The sequence below is a fragment of the Chanodichthys erythropterus genome, chromosome 15, assembly GCF_024489055.1.
Source record: "Chanodichthys erythropterus isolate Z2021 chromosome 15, ASM2448905v1, whole genome shotgun sequence".
Lineage (NCBI taxonomy): Eukaryota > Metazoa > Chordata > Actinopteri > Cypriniformes > Xenocyprididae > Chanodichthys > Chanodichthys erythropterus.
The window spans coordinates 40137898-40157904 of record NC_090235.1 but is presented as its reverse complement, the minus strand read 5'-3'; the positions used below and the strand labels follow the sequence as shown (position 1 = coordinate 40157904).

General features: G+C 45.4%; 1 protein-coding gene across 1 annotated transcript in view; it reads right to left on the bottom strand.

The window, feature by feature from the left end:
- Positions 1–20007, bottom strand: part of LOC137037191 (retinoic acid receptor beta-like) — a 695067-nt gene that overhangs the window by 69957 nt on the left and 605103 nt on the right. Inside the window, exon 5 of the mRNA XM_067410999.1 lies at positions 7774–7950. Within this exon, the coding sequence (XP_067267100.1) occupies positions 7774–7950 (177 nt within the window). The remainder of the gene's footprint in view (positions 1–7773; positions 7951–20007) is intronic.

The following is a 20007-nucleotide window of genomic DNA, read 5'->3' as shown; positions in this document are numbered from 1 at the left end:
CGAGTATTTAATGAGCAGCAGGTACATCGCATATTTGCTTTTCTGCTGAGGAGCCAAGCCACGTCCTGCCCATAGGAAGGTGAAATGTCCCTGGGGTGGTTCCAGCCTAGGGGGGAAAGAACACCAGCAGAGACGACAGAGTGGGCTCTGTCGAGGGAAAGACACGGGCTAGCCAGACTGGGTAGCCTTACCGTAGAAGAATACGCATATGGGATCGCACAGGGATCACTATATATGGACATCCAGCCTAACACAGGTTCCACAACGCATACGAGTGTAGGCCTGGCGTCAGATGCTTCGCCACGTCTGACTGCCGGGGGGTGATGGAGGAACTCCCAGGGTTAGCCTTTTCTGGGGAACTCTACTGGAGAACAGACGCACATATCCGGCCCAGCGGGCAGGAGTGGCATTGCAAGCTGACGCTTAGAAAAGGTCCTTCGTGCTACTGGCCACTGGGGGTCAGAGGTGGGTAGTAACGGAGTACATTTACTTCTTAACATTTACTTGAGTATTTTTTGGGAAAATTTGTACTTTTAAGAGTAGATTTAAATGTGGATATTTTACTTTAACTTGAGTACATTTGTAATGAAAAAACTACTTTTACTTTGCTATGCTGTGCGACGTTCCTCGCGTTACTTTATTATAATGCAATACTGTACATATGTCACAGACACGTCAGGTTCCACCTCTCTCTAATACCCACGCACTCAATCACCAGACTATTAATCACCGCCACCCGCACATCGTCAGGACCGCAATCACCACCTCCTCAAGTGGACCCATTTCAAGAGCTCGTGGACACTTTGCGCCGAGCACTCACCCCACAAACACCGTCACCCTCACCTGCTGCCACTTCCGTATCCACTTCTTCCACTCCTCCACCTGCCATTCACGCCAGTCCCATGGCCAAGCCAGCGCCCTACTCAGGATCAGCGGAGGATTGTAGCGGATTCCTCCTGCAATGTGAGCTGGACCTGGAGATGCAACTGCGTGGTCAAGTCCTATTCCTCCTTCGTCGCCCACTTCCGTGAGGTCTTTGGAAAACCCCTAGCTGATTCATCCATCGGTGAGAAACTCTATAATTTAAAACAAGGATCTAAATCTGTGACTGACTATGCCTTGCAGTTCCGAACGCTAGCTGCTAGCCACTAGCAGTGGATGGAATGAACAAGTTCTCATCACCTCGTTTCATCAGGGGTTGGAACCCAGAGTGCGGTTGCATCTCGCTGCATACGAGGATTCCATCGGCCTCGAACGCTTCATCCAACTCGCCATCCGCGTAGGCACTCGTATGCAGTCGTGTCTCAAAGAGCACCAGGGCCAGCCACTTCCCAACATCCTCCTCCGTCGGTCCGAACCCGTCAGCTCCCCAGAACCAGCCAGCGAACCCATGCAAGTGGATAATTCACGTCTCTCACCTTCCGAACGTCAAAGAAGGCTGACCCTGAATCTGTGCCTATATTGTGGTTCTCCTGGGCATGTAATCTCTGCATGCCCAATCCGTCCACCTTGACCAATGGTGAGTGCCATCATTCCCTCCATTAAAGAGATGAAACCACTCACTACTGTTGTAAACCTTACTGCTGTAAATGTATCTGTTCCAGTGGTGACGCTCCTCGATTCAGGGTCAGCAGGAAACTTCATCTCGGGCTCCCTCTGTCGACAACTCAAACTCAAAACCTCGCCCTCTCCAACCATCTATCAAGTCCACACCATCACGGGCAAACCCCTGAGCCGTAAAAGGATCAGCGGCTGTGTGGGACCCCTTCAGCTCCGTGTGGGTATTCTACACATCGAGGACATCCATCTGCTGGTTCTGGAGGATTCCACCGCTGACGTGGTTCTAAAGCGCCCGTGGCTCGAACAGCACAGCCCCACCATCTCCTGGCGCACGTGTGAGATCCTGAAGTGGGGCGAACAATGTTTCTCCAATTCTTAAATCTCCACGTTCCAAGAAGATCTCCATCTGCACTACCTCCATTGAAAGCCCCATAGAGAAACGCTCCGTGGACATCCCATCCTGTTACGCCCCCTTCAGTGACGTCTTCTGCCCGCAATGAGCCTCCAAGCTACCTCCACACCGGCCATGGGACTGTGCCATCGATCTGTTACTGGGTGAGCCAGTACCTAGGGGAAGGATCTACCCCCTGTCAGTGCCAGAGGAGAAGGCCATGGAGCAATATATCGAAGAGGCCCTTAACAAAGGATACATCCGCCCGTCTACTTCCCCTGCTGCTTCAAGTTTCTTCTTCGTGGCAAAAAAGGACAGAGGCTTGCAGCCCTGCATCGATTATCACTCTCTAAACAAGATTACTGTCAAGTTCCGGTACCCACTTCCCCTCGTCCCAGCGGCCCTGGAACATCTCCGTGGTGCCACTGTGTCACGAAGCTGGACCTCCGCAGCGCGTACAACCTCATCCGGATACATGAGGGGGACGAGTGGAAGATCGCCTTCATCACGCCCACCGGCCATTATGAATATCTGGTCATGCCCTATGGTCTGGTCAACGTATTCCAGGATTTCATTCATGAGGTGCTCCGGGAGTTCCTCCACAAGTTTGTACTGGTGTACATAGACAACATCCTCATTTACTCCCGGAGCCTGGCCGAACATCGCCACCACGTTGCGGAGGTCCTCCAACGCTTACGGCAATACCATCTATTCCTCAAGTGCTCCTTTCACCAACCCTCAGTTCACTTCCTGGGATACTTCATAGATCGCAGTGGCATCCGGATGGACGAGGGGAAGGTGGAAGCCATCAAGTCCTGGCCCATTCCCACAACCATCAAAGAACTCCAACGTTTCCTAGGTTTCGCCAATTTCTGTCGCCGTTTCATTAAGAACTATAGCTCCATCTCCTATCCACTCACCAACCTCCGTCGTCATCAGCCCAAGTCTCTGTCCTGGTCCGAAGATGCCACCAACGCCTTCGAAACCCTCAAGAGTGCCTTCACCACCGCTCCCCTCCTCGTCCACCTTGACCCTGACCTGCCATTCGTTGTGGAGGTGGACGCCTCCACCACAGGAGTGGGAGCGGTACTCTCACAGCAGCAGGGGCATCCAAGTAGACTCCACCCATGCGCCGCCTTCTCCCGCAAGCTCAACCCGACGGAGGTCAACTACGACATCGGTGACTGCGAGCTCCTGGCCGTCAAGCTTACCCTGGAGGAATGGAGGCATTGGTTGGAGGGAGTCAATCACCCTTTTCAAGTACTAACCGACCACAAGAACTTGGAATACCTCAAAGCTGCCAAGAGACTTAATCCCCGTCAAGCTCGCTGGGCCATGTTTTTCTCTAGATTCGACTTCACAATCTCCTATCGTCCAGGCTCCAAGAATATTAAGGCGGACGCCTTATCCCATCTCCACGCCCCAGATGAGAAGAATGAAAGTCCTGAGACCATCCTCCCAAGTCTATCTTCGTGAGTCCTATCCAGTGGTTAGAAGAAAGTTTACCCTCCTCCAATGCCTCCTCCTACGCTCCACTGGGTTGTCCCCAAGGTCTCCAGTACATCCCCCGGACACGATACACTCCACTTGTTCACGCAGCTCACTCGTCACTTGGCACTGGCCACCCGGGAGTCAATGAGACCCTCTCGCTGCTTAAAGAGCGCTTCTGGTGGCCCAACATGGCCAGGGATGTCAGAAGGTACGTGCAGGGCTGCAGGGAGTGCGCCATCTCTAAGAGCCCTCGTCATCTGCCAGCCGGAAAGCTCAATCCTCTGCCCGTTCCTGAGCGACCGTGGTCACACCTGGGAGTGGATTTCATAACGGATCTCCCAGCATCAGACGGTCACACCTGTGTCCTCATAGTAGTAGACCGCTTCTCCAAGGCCTGCCGTCTAATCCCCCTGAAGGGTCTACCTACTGCCTTAACCACAGCAGAACTCATGTTTAACCACATCTTTTGATATTATGGAATCCCCGAAGACATCGTATCAGACAGAGGGCCCCAATTCATCTCCTGTGTCTGGAAGGCCTTCTTGTCCCTCCTGGGTGTGACCGTCAGTCTGTCATCCGGATACCATCCTCAGACGAATGGGCAGACGGAACGGAAGATCCAGGAGATTGGCCGCTTCCTGCGTACCTTCTGTCACGGCCACCAGAACTCCTGGAACCAGTATCTGGGTTGGGCTGAGTATGCCCAGAACTCCCTCTGACAGCCTTCCACTGGACTAACACCCTTTCAATGCGTACTCGGTTACCAACCCCCACTGTTCCCCTGGGACGTGGAACCCTCCAACGTTCTTTCAGTCGACTACTGGTTCCGGGAGAGCGAGAGGGTATGGGACTCAGCTCAACACCAACTGCAGAGAGCCCTGCGCAGACGCAGGATGACAGCAGACCTTCGGCGCTCCAACGCTCCATCCTATCAACCGGGGCAGAAGGTCTGGCTGTCAACCAAGGACATCAAGCTGCGTCTGCCCTGCAAGAAGCTGAGTCCTTGCTTCATTGGCCCTTTCACCATCACCAGACAGATCAACCCCGTCACGTATCGTTTGCAACTCCCACCTCAATACAAAATTCATCCAACCTTTCATGTCTCACTGGTAAAACCTCACCACCCTTCTGTTTCTCCCTCCACAGAACCTGACGTGGTAGCTGCCGAGCCCCCCTTCCACTCATCCTGGACGACGGAGCGGCATATGAGATTCGCGAGATACTGCACTCCCGGCGCCGTGGTGGTCTTCTGGAATACCTAGTCGACTGGGAGGGCTACGGCCCAGAGGAGCGATCATGGGTCCCTAGAAATTATATCCTCGATCCCAATCTTTTACAAGCATTTCACGCCAGCCACCCGGACAGACCTGCCCCACGCCCAAGAGGATGACCACCACGACGTCGGGGTCTTCGGCCCTCAGGAGCGGGCCGTGAGAGGGGGGCTACTGTCACAGACACATCAGGTTCCACCTCCCTCCAATACCCACGCACTCAATCACCAGACTATTAATCACCACCACCTGCACATCGTCAGCACCGCAATCACCACCTCACACTCCCCACCAACCCCACACTCACACACAGTCACTGTCCAGTCTCGTTTGCAGCTTCATGTGTACTTACCTCAGGGACTCCAAACTTACTACTCACCTGCTTCCATCGTCTCCAGTGTCTCCAAGTATTCCTTGTGTGCTTCTCCAACTGTGTGTGAGTGTTCCCTGTCTCCAGTCTCCAGCGTGTTCATCCTGATTCTTCCTACAATCAACAAAAGGACAGTATTACCATTCTATCATCTCTTCAACTTCAGTAATTGCCATATACTCACCCATTTCTCTGCTAATATCAATAAAGATACATTACTTGCTTTTACATCTGCCTCCGCGCCATCTCTGTTGTAGCAACATGTTAAGAAATGTGTAGTTTATTCCAAGCGCGCTGTCTCTTTTTTTCATGAACAATGCCTCATTCACAAATGAATCACCCTTTGAGTCGATTCTGTTCAAAGACTTGATCAAACAAGTTGACAAAACTGTCTAAATTGTTTTTGATTGTCAAATTGTCATTTGATTTCAATTCATACAGCCAATAGCCTACGTTTTACAACCAAACAGATTATTACGATAACACCACTACAAAGTATGTAGCATTTCTTTACCATTTTCTATATATCTTAATTTATACATTAAATAAGCTACCATTGTTCTATGAAATGAACACCGGCCATCCCGCGGTAATTTGTGGGTAGCCTATTGCGCAGTGGTGGTGCGGTGACCTGTTCATCTTTAAAATTAAAGCTTTATTTGCTTAGTAGACAGTTAAACAGTTTACACGCGCCTGCAGAAATATTAGATTACATTTTGGAGAACAGATGGAAGAAGATCTGTCAGTGTGCATTTGATCATTGTTTGTGTTCAGATGTTCAGCAGTTATGAGCACGAGTGCACATTTAGAGAGTTTTCTCTCTTTCTTTTTTCAAATGTAGCTGTATACGTTATTATTATACACACACAAAAAAAGATATTCAGGTTATAGATCTAGAAATAATGCATGTCTCTTCTGTGTTTGTTGCAAAGATGTCTAATTATGATGATAATAATAATATTAATAATTATATATATATATATATATATATATATATATATAGTTACAAAGTAACTAGCAACTAGATACTAGTTTTTTCATTGGATACTTTTTTATTCTTACTCAGGTAACTATTAAGATTATTACTTTCACTTTTACTTTGAGTAAATATTTCTATAAGTACTTGTACTTTTACTTGAGTACAGTTTTTGGTCAGAGAAAAGCTGGGGCTGGGTCTGCCTCCTCCGTGGGCAGCGCTTGCAGGCTCACCACCTGGTCCCTGAAGGGAGTGGTAGGAACCTTGGGCACATATCCAGGCCAGGGTCTCAGGACAACGTGAGAGTTGGCCGGCCCGAAATCTAGGCAAGATTCATCGACCGAAAATGCCTGCAGGTCCCCTACCATCTTGATGGAAGCCAACGCAGTCAGGATAACTGTCTTTAGTGAAAGAATTTTCAACTCAGCTGACTGCAAAGGTTCAAAGGGAGGTCTCTGCAGTGCCATAAGCACCAGAGACAGGTCCCAAGAGGTTAAAGAGGTAGGACAAGGAGATCTCAAGGTTCAACCTCCTTGCCCCTCTAAGGAACGTGATGACCAGGTCATGCTTACCAAGAGACTTACCATCAGCTGCATCGTGATGTGCAGCAATTGCGGCAACATACACTTTCAGGGTGGAGGGAGACAGCCTACGCTCCAACCCGTCCTGCAAGAAGGAAAGCACAAGCACAACTCTGACCGGACATCTTTGGGGGTCTTCCCGTTGGGAAGAACACCATGCAACAAACAGGTTCCACTTCAAAGCATATAGGCGCCTCGTAGAGGAGGTTCTAGGGCAAGTGATGGTGTCTACCACTGATTGAGGTAGGTCACCTAGAACCTCAGAGTCCCGTCCAGGGACCAGACATGAAGTTTCCAGAGGTCTGGAAGTGGGTGCCATAGGGTGCCCCATCTCTGAGAAAGCAGGTCCTTCTTCAGAGGAATGGGCCAAGGAGGGGCTGTCTTGAGGAGAATAAGATCCGAGAACTGCAGTTGAGGCCCCGTCCACAGACCCGACACTGCATGCCCGTTGTACGTGGCTGCCTCCGTGACCTTCGTAAAGATGCCAGGCAACAGGGACAGCCCGAAGGGTACTGTACTGTATATGTACATGTATATGTATATGTACTTGTACTGATATGCCCGATCCTCGAATGCAAACCATAGGAACGGCCTGTGTCGAGGGAGAATCAAGACATGAAAGTATGCGTCCTTCGGGTTGATGGCTGCAAAACAATCTCGGGGACAGATGCACTCGAAAATGCTTGGCCCGGTTCAAGGTTCGCAAGATTGGCCGTAACCCACTCCCTTTCTTGGGTACAATGAAGTAGGGGCAGTAGAACCCTGTCTTCATATTGGCTGGAGGGGCTGATCGTGTCCTTCACCAGTAGGATGTCGATCTCTGTCTGTAAGACAGGGGCATCGCAGCACCGCACAGAGGTGAAGTGGATGCCCCTGAACTTGGGGGATTTAATGGTTGCTGCTACAAAGTAACCAAACTATTCAGACTATTCTGTTTTGGTAAGAGGGTGGAAAAATAGCAAAAAATTAAACAGCTTATATAATATTTAGTTATAAATAATATTACACATAAAATGTACATAACGTATTTAATATTTATTACATTTATAATACAGTAAAGTTGTCCTATGTGTATAATTCAAAACTGTTTGGTTGCATAATCATGATAGTCAAGCATACACACATGCACATACCAATATGTCGAGGCAGGCAGCTTTGAGCAGTGTGATCTGATCGGCGATAGTGAGCCCAGTGAAACCAGGAACTCGTTTGGCAAACTCCACGATTTTAATAATGCACTTAGTGGCCAGTTCGCTGAACTTATCCCAAAGACCAAGATCCAAACGCAAACGGTGATCCGCACTGGAGTTCTGTAGATGACACACACAGGAATAGAGTTAAAACAAAATCTTTTGTCAACACAAGCATCATTTAAAAAAACACATGTTTATGAGTCATCTTTGCCTAATAGATGGCATCATGGCACACCTAAAATACTTAACCCCTTGGTACTGTTCGGCTATTCTTGGCTGAACATTTTTGCAGTTTAATATATATATGTTATGACAGAGACACGGAGGCAGGAGTAAAAGCAATGCTGGTAAGTTTATTTGGTGAACAGTAGAGTAGATAGTGAAAAAACGAGTATATAACAGTTCTTGGATGGATGAGAGAATGTAATACCGTCCTTTGATATTTTGCAGATGCAGATGGAGTGATGAGTAGAGGGATGACGGCGGAGACACTCACACACACAAGCAGGTAGGTACACGAGGGGACCAGGAGACGAAGGAGCTGAAGGAGACGACTGGAGCAGGAAAGTATAGCGTTGAGGAGTCCTTGAGGTAAGCATACAGATGCTGTAGTGCAAATGAGACCGGACAAATGCTGTGTGTGAGTGTGGGTGCTTTATAGTGCAGATGACTGCAGTGATGATGAGGGGCAGGTGATGGTGATCAGCACTCTGGTGATTGAGTGCGTGGGTAAGGCAGTGAGGTGGAACCTGACGTGTCTGTGACAGTACCCCCCCTCCCACGGCCCGCTCCTGAGGGCCGCGGACCCCGACGTCGTGGTGGTCGTCCTCTAGGGCGTGGGGCAGGTCTGTCCGGATGGTTGGTGTGGAAGGTCTGTAACAGAATAGGATCAAGGGTATCATTCTTGGGAACCCATGAGCGTTCCTCGGGGCCGTAGCCTTCCCAGTCGACCAGATACTCGAATTGACCACCACGGCACCGGGAATCCAGAATCTCGTGTACCACGTAAGCAGTGCCATCATCCAGGATGAGTGGAAGGGGGGGCTCAGCGGCTGCCACGTCAGGTTCTGTGGAGGGAAGAACAGAAGGGTGGTGAGGCTTGAGTAGTGAAACATGGAAAGTGGGATGGATTCTACTGTACTGTGCTGGAAGTTGGAGACGGTAGGTGACGGGGTTGATCTGCAGGACGATGGTGAACGGGCCAATGAAGCGGGGACTCAGCTTCTTGCAGGGCACACGCATCCTGATGTCCCTGGTGGACAGCCAGACCTTCTGCCCCGGTTGATAGACAGGAGCGTCGGAGCGCCGAAGGTCGGCTGGCGTCTTGCGTCTGCGCAGGGTTCTCTGCAGTTGGTGGTGAGCCGAGTCCCACACCCTCTCGCTCTCCCGGAACCAGTAGTCGACTGCGGGAACGTTGGAGGGTTCCCCATCCCAGGGGAACAGTGGGGGTTGGTAACCGAGTACGCACTGAAACGGTGTTAATCCAGTTGTGGCTTGACGGAGGGAGTTTTGTGCGTACTCGGCCCAACCCAGGTACTGGTTCCAGGAGTTCTGGTGGCCATGACAGAAGGTACGCAGGAAGCGGCCTATCTCCTGGATCTTCCGTTCCGTCTGCCCGTTCGACTGAGGATGGTATCCGGATGACAGAGGAAGGAGCTTGCCGGTGGGAAGATGGCGTGGGCTCTTGGAGATGGCGCACTCCCTGCAGCCCTGCACGTATCTTCTGACGTCGTTGGCCATGTTGGGCCACCAGAAGCGTTGTTTGAGCAACGAGAGAGTCTCATTGACCCCCGGGTGGCCAGTGCCAAGTGAAGAGTGGGTATTGTGCAGCAGTGGAGTGCGACGTGCCCGTGTGACGTATTGCAAGCCTTGGGGGCAACCCGGCGGAGTGCGTGTGGAGGCACTGGAGGAGGGAACAGTTTCCTCGGACCACTGGATGGGGTTCACGAAGATGGACTCCGGTAGGATAGTCTCAGGGACTTCAGGCTTTTCTTCTGGGGCATGGAGGCGAGAAAGGGCATCAGCTTTGGTATTCTTAGAACCAGGGCGGTATGAAATGGAAAAGTTGAACCTTGAGAAGAACATAGCCCAGCGAGCTTGGTGAGGGTTGAGTCTTTTGGCAGCCTTTAGATACTCAAGGTTTTTATGATCGGTGAGAACTTGGAATGGGTGAGTAGCCCCCTCCAACCAATGCCTCCACTCCTCTAAGGCAAGCTTGACAGCCAGGAGTTCACGGTCACCGATGTCGTAATTGACCTCCGCCGGGTTGAGCTTGCGGGAGAAGAAGGCGCATGGATGGAGTCTACTTGGTGTCCCCTGCTGCTGCGAGAGGACCGCTCCCACTCCGGTGGTGGAGGCGTCCACCTCCACGACGAAAGGGAGATCAGGATTAGGGTGGACGAGGAGGGGAGCGGTGGTGAAGGCTCTCGAGGCTGTCAAAGGCGTTGATGGCTTGTTGAGACCAGGACAGAGACTTGGGCTGGTGACGGAGCAGGTTGGTAAGTGGACTGACGATGGTGCTGTAATCCTTGATGAAACGGCGGTAGAAATTGGAAAATCCTAGGAAACGTTGTAGCTCTTTGATAGTTGATGGAATGGGCCAGTTCTGGATAGCGGAGACCTTCCCCTCGTCCATCCGGATGCCACTGTGGTCAATCACGTACCCCAGAAACTGGACAGAGGGCTGGTGGAAGGAGCACTTTTCAGCTTTGAGGAAGAGATGGTATTGCCGTAAGCGTTGGAGGACCTCCGCAACGTGGTGGCGATGTTCGGCCAAGCTCCGGGAGTAAATGAGGATGTCGTCAATATACACCAGAACGAACTTGTGGAGAAACTCCCGAAGCACCTTGTGTATGAAATCCTGGAATACGGAGGGGGCGTTGACCAGGCCATACGGCATTACAAGGTACTCGTAGTGTCCGGTGGGCGTGACGAAGGCGGTCTTCCACTCGTCCCCCTCACTTATCCGGATGAGGTTATACGCGCTGCGGAGGTCCAACTTGGTGAACACAGTGGCACCGCGGAGATGTTCCAGGGCCGCTGGGACGAGGGGAAGTGGGTAGCGAAACTTGACAGTAATTTTATTGAGGGCACGGTTGTCAATGCAGGGCCGCAAGCCTCCGTCCTTCTTGGCCACAAAAAAGAAGCTTGAAGCAGCAGGGGAAGTAGACGGGCGGATGTAACCTTGACTAAGGGCCTCTTTGATATATTCCTCCATGGCCTTCTCCTCCGGTATTGACAGGGGGTAAATGCGTCCCCTGGGCACTGGCTCACCCGGTAACAGATCGATGGCACAGTCCCATGGCCGGTGTGGAGGAAGCTTGGAGGCGCGTTGCGGGCAGAAAACGTCACTGAAGTGGGCGTAGTCCAGGGGAACATCCATGGAACGCTTCTCTACAGGACTTTCGATGGACGTGGCGTTGATAGAGAGAGTCTTGGAGAGTGGAGATATCGGAACAGGAATTACAGGGAAGCAGTCAGAAAAGCAGTGGTCGCCCCACTTCAGGACTTCGCCCGTGCGCCATGAGATGGTTGGACTGTGTTGTTCTAGCCAGGGGCGCCCTAGAACCACGTCAGCGGTGGACTCCTCCAGAACCAGCAGATGGATGCTCTCAGTATGAAGAATGCCCACGCGGAGTAGAAGTGGTCCTGCATAATGACGGATGGTCCTACGACTCAGGGGTTTGCCGGTGATGGAGTGGATTTGATAGTTAACCGGAGACGGGGAGATCTTGAGTTTGAGTTGTCGACAGAGGGAGCCGGAGATGAAGTTTCCTGCTGACCCTGAGTCGAGGAGCGCCACCACTGGAATAGAAGCATTTGCAGCAGTAAGGATTACATTGGTAGTGAGAGGTTTCATTTTCTGGATGGAAGGAATTATTGCACTCACCAATGGCCGAGGAGGACGGGTTGGGCATGTAGAGATGAAATGCCGAAATCAAATCAGCATATTGGAATGATTTCTGAAGGATCATGTGACACTGAAGACTGGAGTAATGATGCTGAAAATTCAGCTTTGCATCACAGGAATAAATTACTTTGTCAAATATATTTAAATAGTACACAGTTATTTTAAATTGTAATAATGTTTCACAATATTACTGTTTTTTACTGTATTTTTAATTAAATAAATGTAGCCTTGGTGAGCAGACGAAACTTTTTTAAAAACATTAAGAATCTTAGTGGTTCCAAACTTTTGGACTGTACTGTATAAAAATGTAAATTTTAAATTTTTTTTTTTTTTTTTTTTTTTTTTTTTAGTTTTTTAGTTTTTAATTAGAGTCATTTCAACATTCTCTTACATTTGGAAGGTACCTGAAATCTTAGATAGTGAAAAGGAAATTAAATGAATAATAGTAGTAACAAATATTAGAAGTGAAAAGAAAGAAAAAAAAAAAGACAGAAAAGGCATTAGTTGTGTTAATACAATATGTTGCATAATAATGTTATTTATTACATAGTATATTTTTTACTCAGACAGTAGATTAGGTACCAAATCTCCTTCCCCCCTCCACTATATACAAAAGGAACTTGAGGATGGTATATTTGACTCCAGAAGTACTCTCATACCCAACATGGGTATTTTTTATTTTTATTCAAACTACTTCTTTCATTCCTTATTACTTTCATAACCCATTTTTCAATAATTTGATTCCCCTACTCTTCTTAATTATCATAATTTCTATACTAGGTCTGATCTTAGTGGGAGAATGTAGTCTATTCATTTTCCCCATAATTTGAATAATTTCTCAGACTGTAAGCATTTTTACATTTTCAAAAAACATCACTAGTATGATTTCTAATCTGTTTTCCTCATGAAATTGCCATCTTTTTTGGGGACATTCTGTCCTCATAACGTAGGGTTTACCAAGATCTTGGTGGAATAGATCTGCTACGCTGCTGTTGTTTTTATTGCTGCTACTGCAGAGCAAGTACAGGACTTCTACTACTACTGCCAATACATTCACGACACACTGCTGTGAGTGAGTAAGACATGTTGCTGCTGTACAATATAACGGTGGAGCTGGGGAAGGTGGAGGGTTTCTGAAAGCATGCTGCACTGCTAAGCAAATGTACCTAAGTATTTTGAAGGTTGAGCACACAAGTTCATTGGCTACTGATACAGCAGGAACCAATCAGTTGTGCCTTATAGATAACGATGTGACTATGAGCAGGTTGAGTTAAAGGACCTATTAGCCTGTGCCATCTAGAACTTTGTATTTCTGTCATGACAACTCTCAGAGTGTTTGGCATGGAAATGGGTATGACAATGTTGATATGTTTGGTATTGGCGGAATAGATCTGCTATGCTGCTGCTGCTTTTATTGCTGCTCCTATAGGTTATTGCTGTTGCTGCAGAGCTAGTACGGGACTTGCTACTTCCAATACAAACACTGCTGTGAGCAAGTAAGACGTGCTACTGCTGTACAATATAATGTACCTGAATTATCCCCCAACAGAGCAGGTGACAATGGCTTTATCCGAAACCGCATACCTCCCTATAGTATAGTATTTATATAGTTTACTATATAGTAGGGAAAAAGCAGTAGGCGAGTGAATAAGTATGTCCGAATCCTTATTATCCATAAGAGTAGGCGAGAATTACCTGGGTGACGTACTAATTCTTGTGGGATTCAAATGTGTGTTTACTTAAGTTGCGCCGAATATGCCTACTTACCTACTATATTGTAGGAGAAAACAGTACGTGAAAGGAGTAGTATGTCTGAAACCTCAGTATTCACAAATGAGTAGGTGATAAGTTCCCGGATGGCCTACAGCTTCCGCCCAGATTCTGAAGTGTGCATCCAATGGACACTTTTCTATCACAGGAGGCCACTGGACAGGATACGTCATACCCGAACATGGAGAAGAAAAGTGACGCAGGGTTTTTTAAATGTGAGTAAACACGGTTCCTTGTGTTAAAATTGCATTTGTTACTCTAACTTCTGTAGAGTAAACTGTTGAACTGTTGAAGGTGTAAAGATGCTAGTCAGTCTAGTACATTTCTGAGTATGCTGTAAAAACACATTTTATTATGTATAGCTAACAGGGGAGCTCCAGTAAGCACATGTATGTGTCCAAAGGGGATTTACATAAACTATATACATCTTACTAAATGTCATTTAACATCTAACAGGACAATCTTCGTTAAGTATTACAGATGAGCACATCACAACATGAAATAGACATTTGAGTGATATATGTGTGCTATTATGTAGAATTCACTGTTGTCAACACTGCTTACATGACATGAATGTAAGTAATGTAAATAAACATATCTACATAAAGTAACCCAAACATAAGTTATCTATTGTATTTGTCCATTAGTACATAAGTTATCTTTTTTTAGTTGATAAATTGAGGAACATTTATGTTTGATAAAAAATGAGTTAACACAACAACTACCTCAACATTTAAATGTAGTATTGAGCACATAAACCTCAGAGGTAACTTGAATCTTGTCTGGATGTTACAGGGACAGATGAGCACATGTGTGTTTATCTGGTGGAGAGAGGCTGATGAAGGAATGCTGCCATCAAAGGCTTTGAGTGAGGATACTACAGAAATGAATAATAAAATAATTATTTAAATCTTAAGTTGTAGTATATTATATTTTAATTTCAAACAGTTATGACAGCACTTTTCTGATTCTTGATTTCTGTGAATTTGCTGCAGAGCTTTTGAGGTGGAGCAGGGTTTATGTTTTTAGTACCTTTATGGATCTTGAGAGAGGAAGTACCATTGCTGTGAATGCAGGCCTCACTGAGTCATCGGATTTCATCAAAATACCTTAATTTGTGTTCCGAAGATGAACAAAGGTCTTACGGGTGTAGAACGACATGAGGGTGAGTAATAAATGACATTATTTTAATTTTTGTGTGAGCTAACCCTTTAAGGATGTGATTTTGGTCAAGTTTGTTCTTCTGGTTTCTGTTCATACAATGGAACCCGACTTTCAGAAGCTTCAAAAGCATCATCAAATAATGTCATGAAGCTTCTGGAAGTCAGGCTCCAATGACTGATATTGTATAAACAGAAACCAGCAAGACAAACTTGACCAAACACAGGGATTGAACAGCGTGAAGGCGAGTAAATAATGACTGAATTTATATGTTTGGGTGAACTAACCCTTTATGGCCGAAATATAAATTGTGTGAAATGTATGTATGCATTCATATTTTAGTAGTACCTTGAAAAAGGAAACTTTAAGAAAAAAGCAGCTTTATTGGACATTTGTGCCCGAGACACTAACAAAAAACGGATTTACAAAAATCACATTTATACATTTGGCAGATGCTTTTATCCAAAGCGACTTACAGTGCACTTATTACAGGGACGATCCCCCTGGAGCAACTTTGAGTAAAGTGCCTTGTTCAAGGACACCCTGGTGGTGACGGCTGTGGAGATCGAACCAGCAAGTTTCTTCTTACCAGTTCAGTGGTTTAGTCCACTACACCACAAAAGTAATAAAGCTACAACAAAAATTTGCATGTAATTGTAAAACATTTAAATATTTTACAGGTAGTCATGCTCATGGAGAGCATGCACAAGAATGTGTGGAGCAGACACAGCGGCAGCCAGATTGTCCTGCACATCTTCTCCCACTCTTGTTTCAAGATTGTGGGGTTCTGGGGTCCATCATCATGGCTTCTTCATCCTCTGGATCAGCGATGTCCCCATTGAGAAGAGCAGCAATGAGGGACATGATGGATGGCAAAGACAGGTGAAGGTGGGCACGGTGGTCAGCTGCTTCAAAATAAAGCTGCAAAATTGGCACAGCTGTGTTGAGATGGCAGTAGGATGTGGGGTTCACCACCTGTAAATACATGATCGTTAGAACAATAAGTTTGAATAAAGCTTTGTTTCATGTATTGTTGACTTCTATATGTATTTATTTATTGTGATGGTTACTTTTATACATTCTTTTACTCATTCATGTTTCCTATGTTTACATTTATTGCTTAACTGAAAATTGAGATGTATTCACCTTGGCTACATTTGTCTAGCATGCATTCATGCATAGCTAAGTCATATGACAAAACAAATTGCATTTGGCTTAAAAAAAAAGAAGAAAAAAATAATACAATTAAATATTGGTCAGCACTTATTATTGTGCGTAACTGTAGGGGTGGGCTAGCAATGCAATTCATTCAGGGGTAATCTTAATGTTTAAGCAGTGATACTTACATTTTTAGAGTATAAAATCATCAGTCTTCTCCAAAGGTGAGAACTTCAAGCAGCTGCCCGACGTCTCCTTTGTGCAGACATTGCAAATGCTAAGGAAAACCATACTAGGTAGGGTTGTTGAGTTGCTGGTGCTATGAGGTGTTAGTGTACCTGTCACTCAAATCTTTTTTTTTTATTGCAGAACTTATAATTACATAAAAAATCAGGGAAAGTTACAATGGTTGTATATCTAACAATGAACAATCATAATGACAAATAAATAAATAAATAAAAAATCATGGGTTTGCGTACATCATAGTATGAGATTATATATACAAAAAATATATACAGAAAAAAAAGCACAATGACAAGGTTACATATCTTTGAATAATTCATTATAATGCATCAAAAAAACATTTTTTGTTGTTATTTATAAGCCTGAAGGATAAAATGTATGAGAAGGGAACAAGACGCTTTGTCAGTGACACTTTAGGTCTGATGCACGTGTGTCAACTAGTCCAATGGCAAGAGTGAACGTCAAGGGCGGGTGATGTCACGACTAGGAAAGGATAAAAGCACATCCGGAAAGACCAGCTTTAGCTTAGAATACCCAAAGCAAGCCGATCAGGATGCAGGAAGTATGGCAGGGTGATGCAGCATCTCGTTCCCTTCTTAGGGAACTAGGGTTACAGTTGTAACCTGAGACGTTCCCTTTCAAGGGAACTCATGCTGCATCGGTGACGCTTTGGGAACGATATACCGAAACGCCATACAAGTGCCTGTCTGTGTGAAACTGTGGCACACTAAGACCTAAGCTGCTGAGAGACTGAAGCAGTGTCCAGGTCGAGGTTGTAAAACCTAACAAATGTGAGCGGAGAGGACCAGCCCGCCACATCATAAACTTCTTTAAGGGATACACCCGACAGCAGTGTTGCAGTACTCTAGACAAGTCTTGGTCTTGAGACCGGTGTAAAGATTATTTTTTGAAGGTCTTGGTCTTGTCTTGGTCTTGACTGCATTTGAACTCAGCCTTGGCTAGGTCTCAGACTATGAGGACTCTGGATTTTATTTTGTGAGGATATTTCTAAATTGCCAGTGCATTGTCTGATTTATTAACATCATTAATGTTATTGGATGTAAAACTTCTTGCTTCAGATGCAATCAATAATTGAAATAAAAACTTATTATTTTGAATTTGATTTATTTATACTGTTGTGTCAGGTCAGAAATTAATGAGTAATTAATACAAATGCCCACAAAATTTGAAGATATTATTGCAAAAAAGTACTTGTATGAGATCTGGATTTTTATATTACAACATATTATATAATTATAATATAAAAATATAGCTGCAAGCAGCAATTCGGGGCCAAGCCCCAGATGGGGCAGAGCGCAATACGGAGCAGGTAGAGTAAAAACAGCAGAAATTGAATGTACTGGTTCAGAAGGACAGGTGGAAATGAAATGAAAATCAATAGAAGTTCAGATGAGAATGAACACGGAAAATGAACTAAAAACACTTGTATCTAATTCAAGAGGAATAAAGATTAGTACAATGCTTATTTGGATAAAAAAGGAATCAAAATGACTCATTACACACAATTTTATAATGTCCCCCACACACAGGATTCGAACCCACGACCTCTGGGTCCAGTTTCCATTTGTCATCTCATTGCACCACTGTGCACGTGAATGTTGGCGCAACTGCCAAAGTTCATTAGTTCTTGTGAAAATGAACTTAAAATGAAGAATTTTAATAAAACTGCACTGAATGTTATATTTAATAACTTTAGATCATTGTGCAGCTCATCATGCTGTAGTGCAATATGGAGCAGGAAGAGGAAAAACAGCAGAAAATTAACAAACATTCTGGTTCAGAATTATGAACTCAGAACGTACAGAAGCTTATATGAAAATGAACACAGCATGAAACAAAAGGCATTTATTTCTAATTGAAGAGGCAATAAAGGAATCAAAACACACTATTTCATAAAACCGCTCGACCCGGGATTCGGACCCACTATCTTTGGGTACAGGGCTCTTCAGGTACCTGGCTTTACACATTGAGCTACTTCAAGACACATGTTCAACATGCTGTGGAACAGAACTTTTAGTGTAACAAAGAATTTACCAAAAAAGCATTACTTAGCATGCTAACCATATTAGCATGCTAAGCTAACTTAATGCAAATTAAGCTCATGGTTAACTTGATAGCTGAAGAGCCACATTAAAAATAATGACAACTGGTTAGCATGTTAAGCAATTAGCATGCTAAGCTAACTTTTTTATTATTGTTGAAGCATGCTAAGCTAACTAGCATTAGACAACAAACACAAGCAAGGTCACATTCAGAGACGAATATCTTGGGAACGGTAGCGAATATCAAAATTCTGTTCAGTCATTTCTATGCGGCTCGGTCCAAAGATCATCTGAGCTGATTTTGAAATTGGACAAAGTTTGTGGGAGGAGTAGCGAAAAAAGTGTTTTTCATTTATTTCAATATGGTGGACAGGTACATTTAAGTAAAATGACAAATGACACATCGTTGGAATTGGCATTAGCCAGGGAAAAAAATGACATAAAGCATACACATTTTAGAAAAAGTGTTTTCAAAAGTTATAAGCGTTTTTTCAAATAACATTATATCTGTGGAACAGTAGGTGGCGCTGTTTTGAAACTTCTCAGGTACCTTCAAAACCTTCTAAAGGTCATACGTACCAATTTTTACGAAGATATGTCAAATTGTTTAAAAGATATTGCAATTTATGACAAAATTCAAAATGGCGGACACGTGTTTCATTTGATGTTGACAAATTCCATATCCTCAGATTCGGCATGGCAAATCCAAAGACACCAAGATCTTGATTTTCTAACAAAGTGTTCAAAAGTTATTGGCCAAAATAGCCACTTTTCAGATCTCATGACCTGTAGGTGGCGCTGTTCCCAAATTTGGCATGGAACCTCAGATCATGGTCTTAATCAAGTGTACCAATTTCTGTTTCGATTGCTCAAAGTTTGGCCGAGATACAGCCTCTATAGCAATTTCGGGTCAACCTTGTTAACTTTCTGACATCATAACTTTTGAACAAAGATGAATAAAAAAAATCTGTTCAGTCATTTCTGTGTGGCTCAGACCAAAGATCATCTGATCAAAGTTTGGACAAAATTGGACAAATTTTAAAGGAGGAGTAGTGAAAAAACAGAATACTGCTCTTTTCAAAATGGCCGCTACTGTAATGGGCAGAGATTTAATGTAAGAAGTTGAATAGCATCAGCATGACGAGACGAATCAGATGTACTAAGTTGTATTTTTATAGAGCAAATGGTTCAAAAGTTATAACCTTTAGAATGTTGAATTTTTGAACTGGTGGTGGCGCTATAGAGTTGGTCCTAGAGACTCCAAAACTGTTCAGATTTCTAGTTATGACCATCACTACAAGAGTGCCAAATTTCATCATTTTCTCATGTTCCGTTGATAGGGCTGCCATAGAATCCCATTCGGGAGGAAGAATAATAATAAATATAGCTGCAAGCAGCAATGCGGGGCCAAGCACCGAAGGCACCGCAAACAGAGCACCACAGCAAGCAGAGCAGCACACCAAGCAGAGCAGAACATCAAACAGAGCAGCACTGCAAACAGAACAGCACAGCATGCTGAGCAACACTGCAGGCAGAACAGCACAGCAAAAAGAGCAGCTTTTAAAGCAGAGCAACACGGCAAACATTTCAAGCACTCAAATGTCGGAGTTGTAGTGCAGTGCGGAGCAAGAAGAGCAAAAACAGCAGAAATTGAATGTACATGAAAAACAGCTGGTTCAGAAGGACAGGTGATAATGAGCTCAAAATGACCAGATATGGCGGGCCGGAAGGTCCAAAAATATGGCTACCGACTTGTCGTGGGAAATCACTATACAATTGCCAGTAGCCAATGAATTTACCACTGATAGGCCGACGGTGCATCTGTATACACACTCTCCTCACGCAGCGGACGACTCACTTTCCTCACGC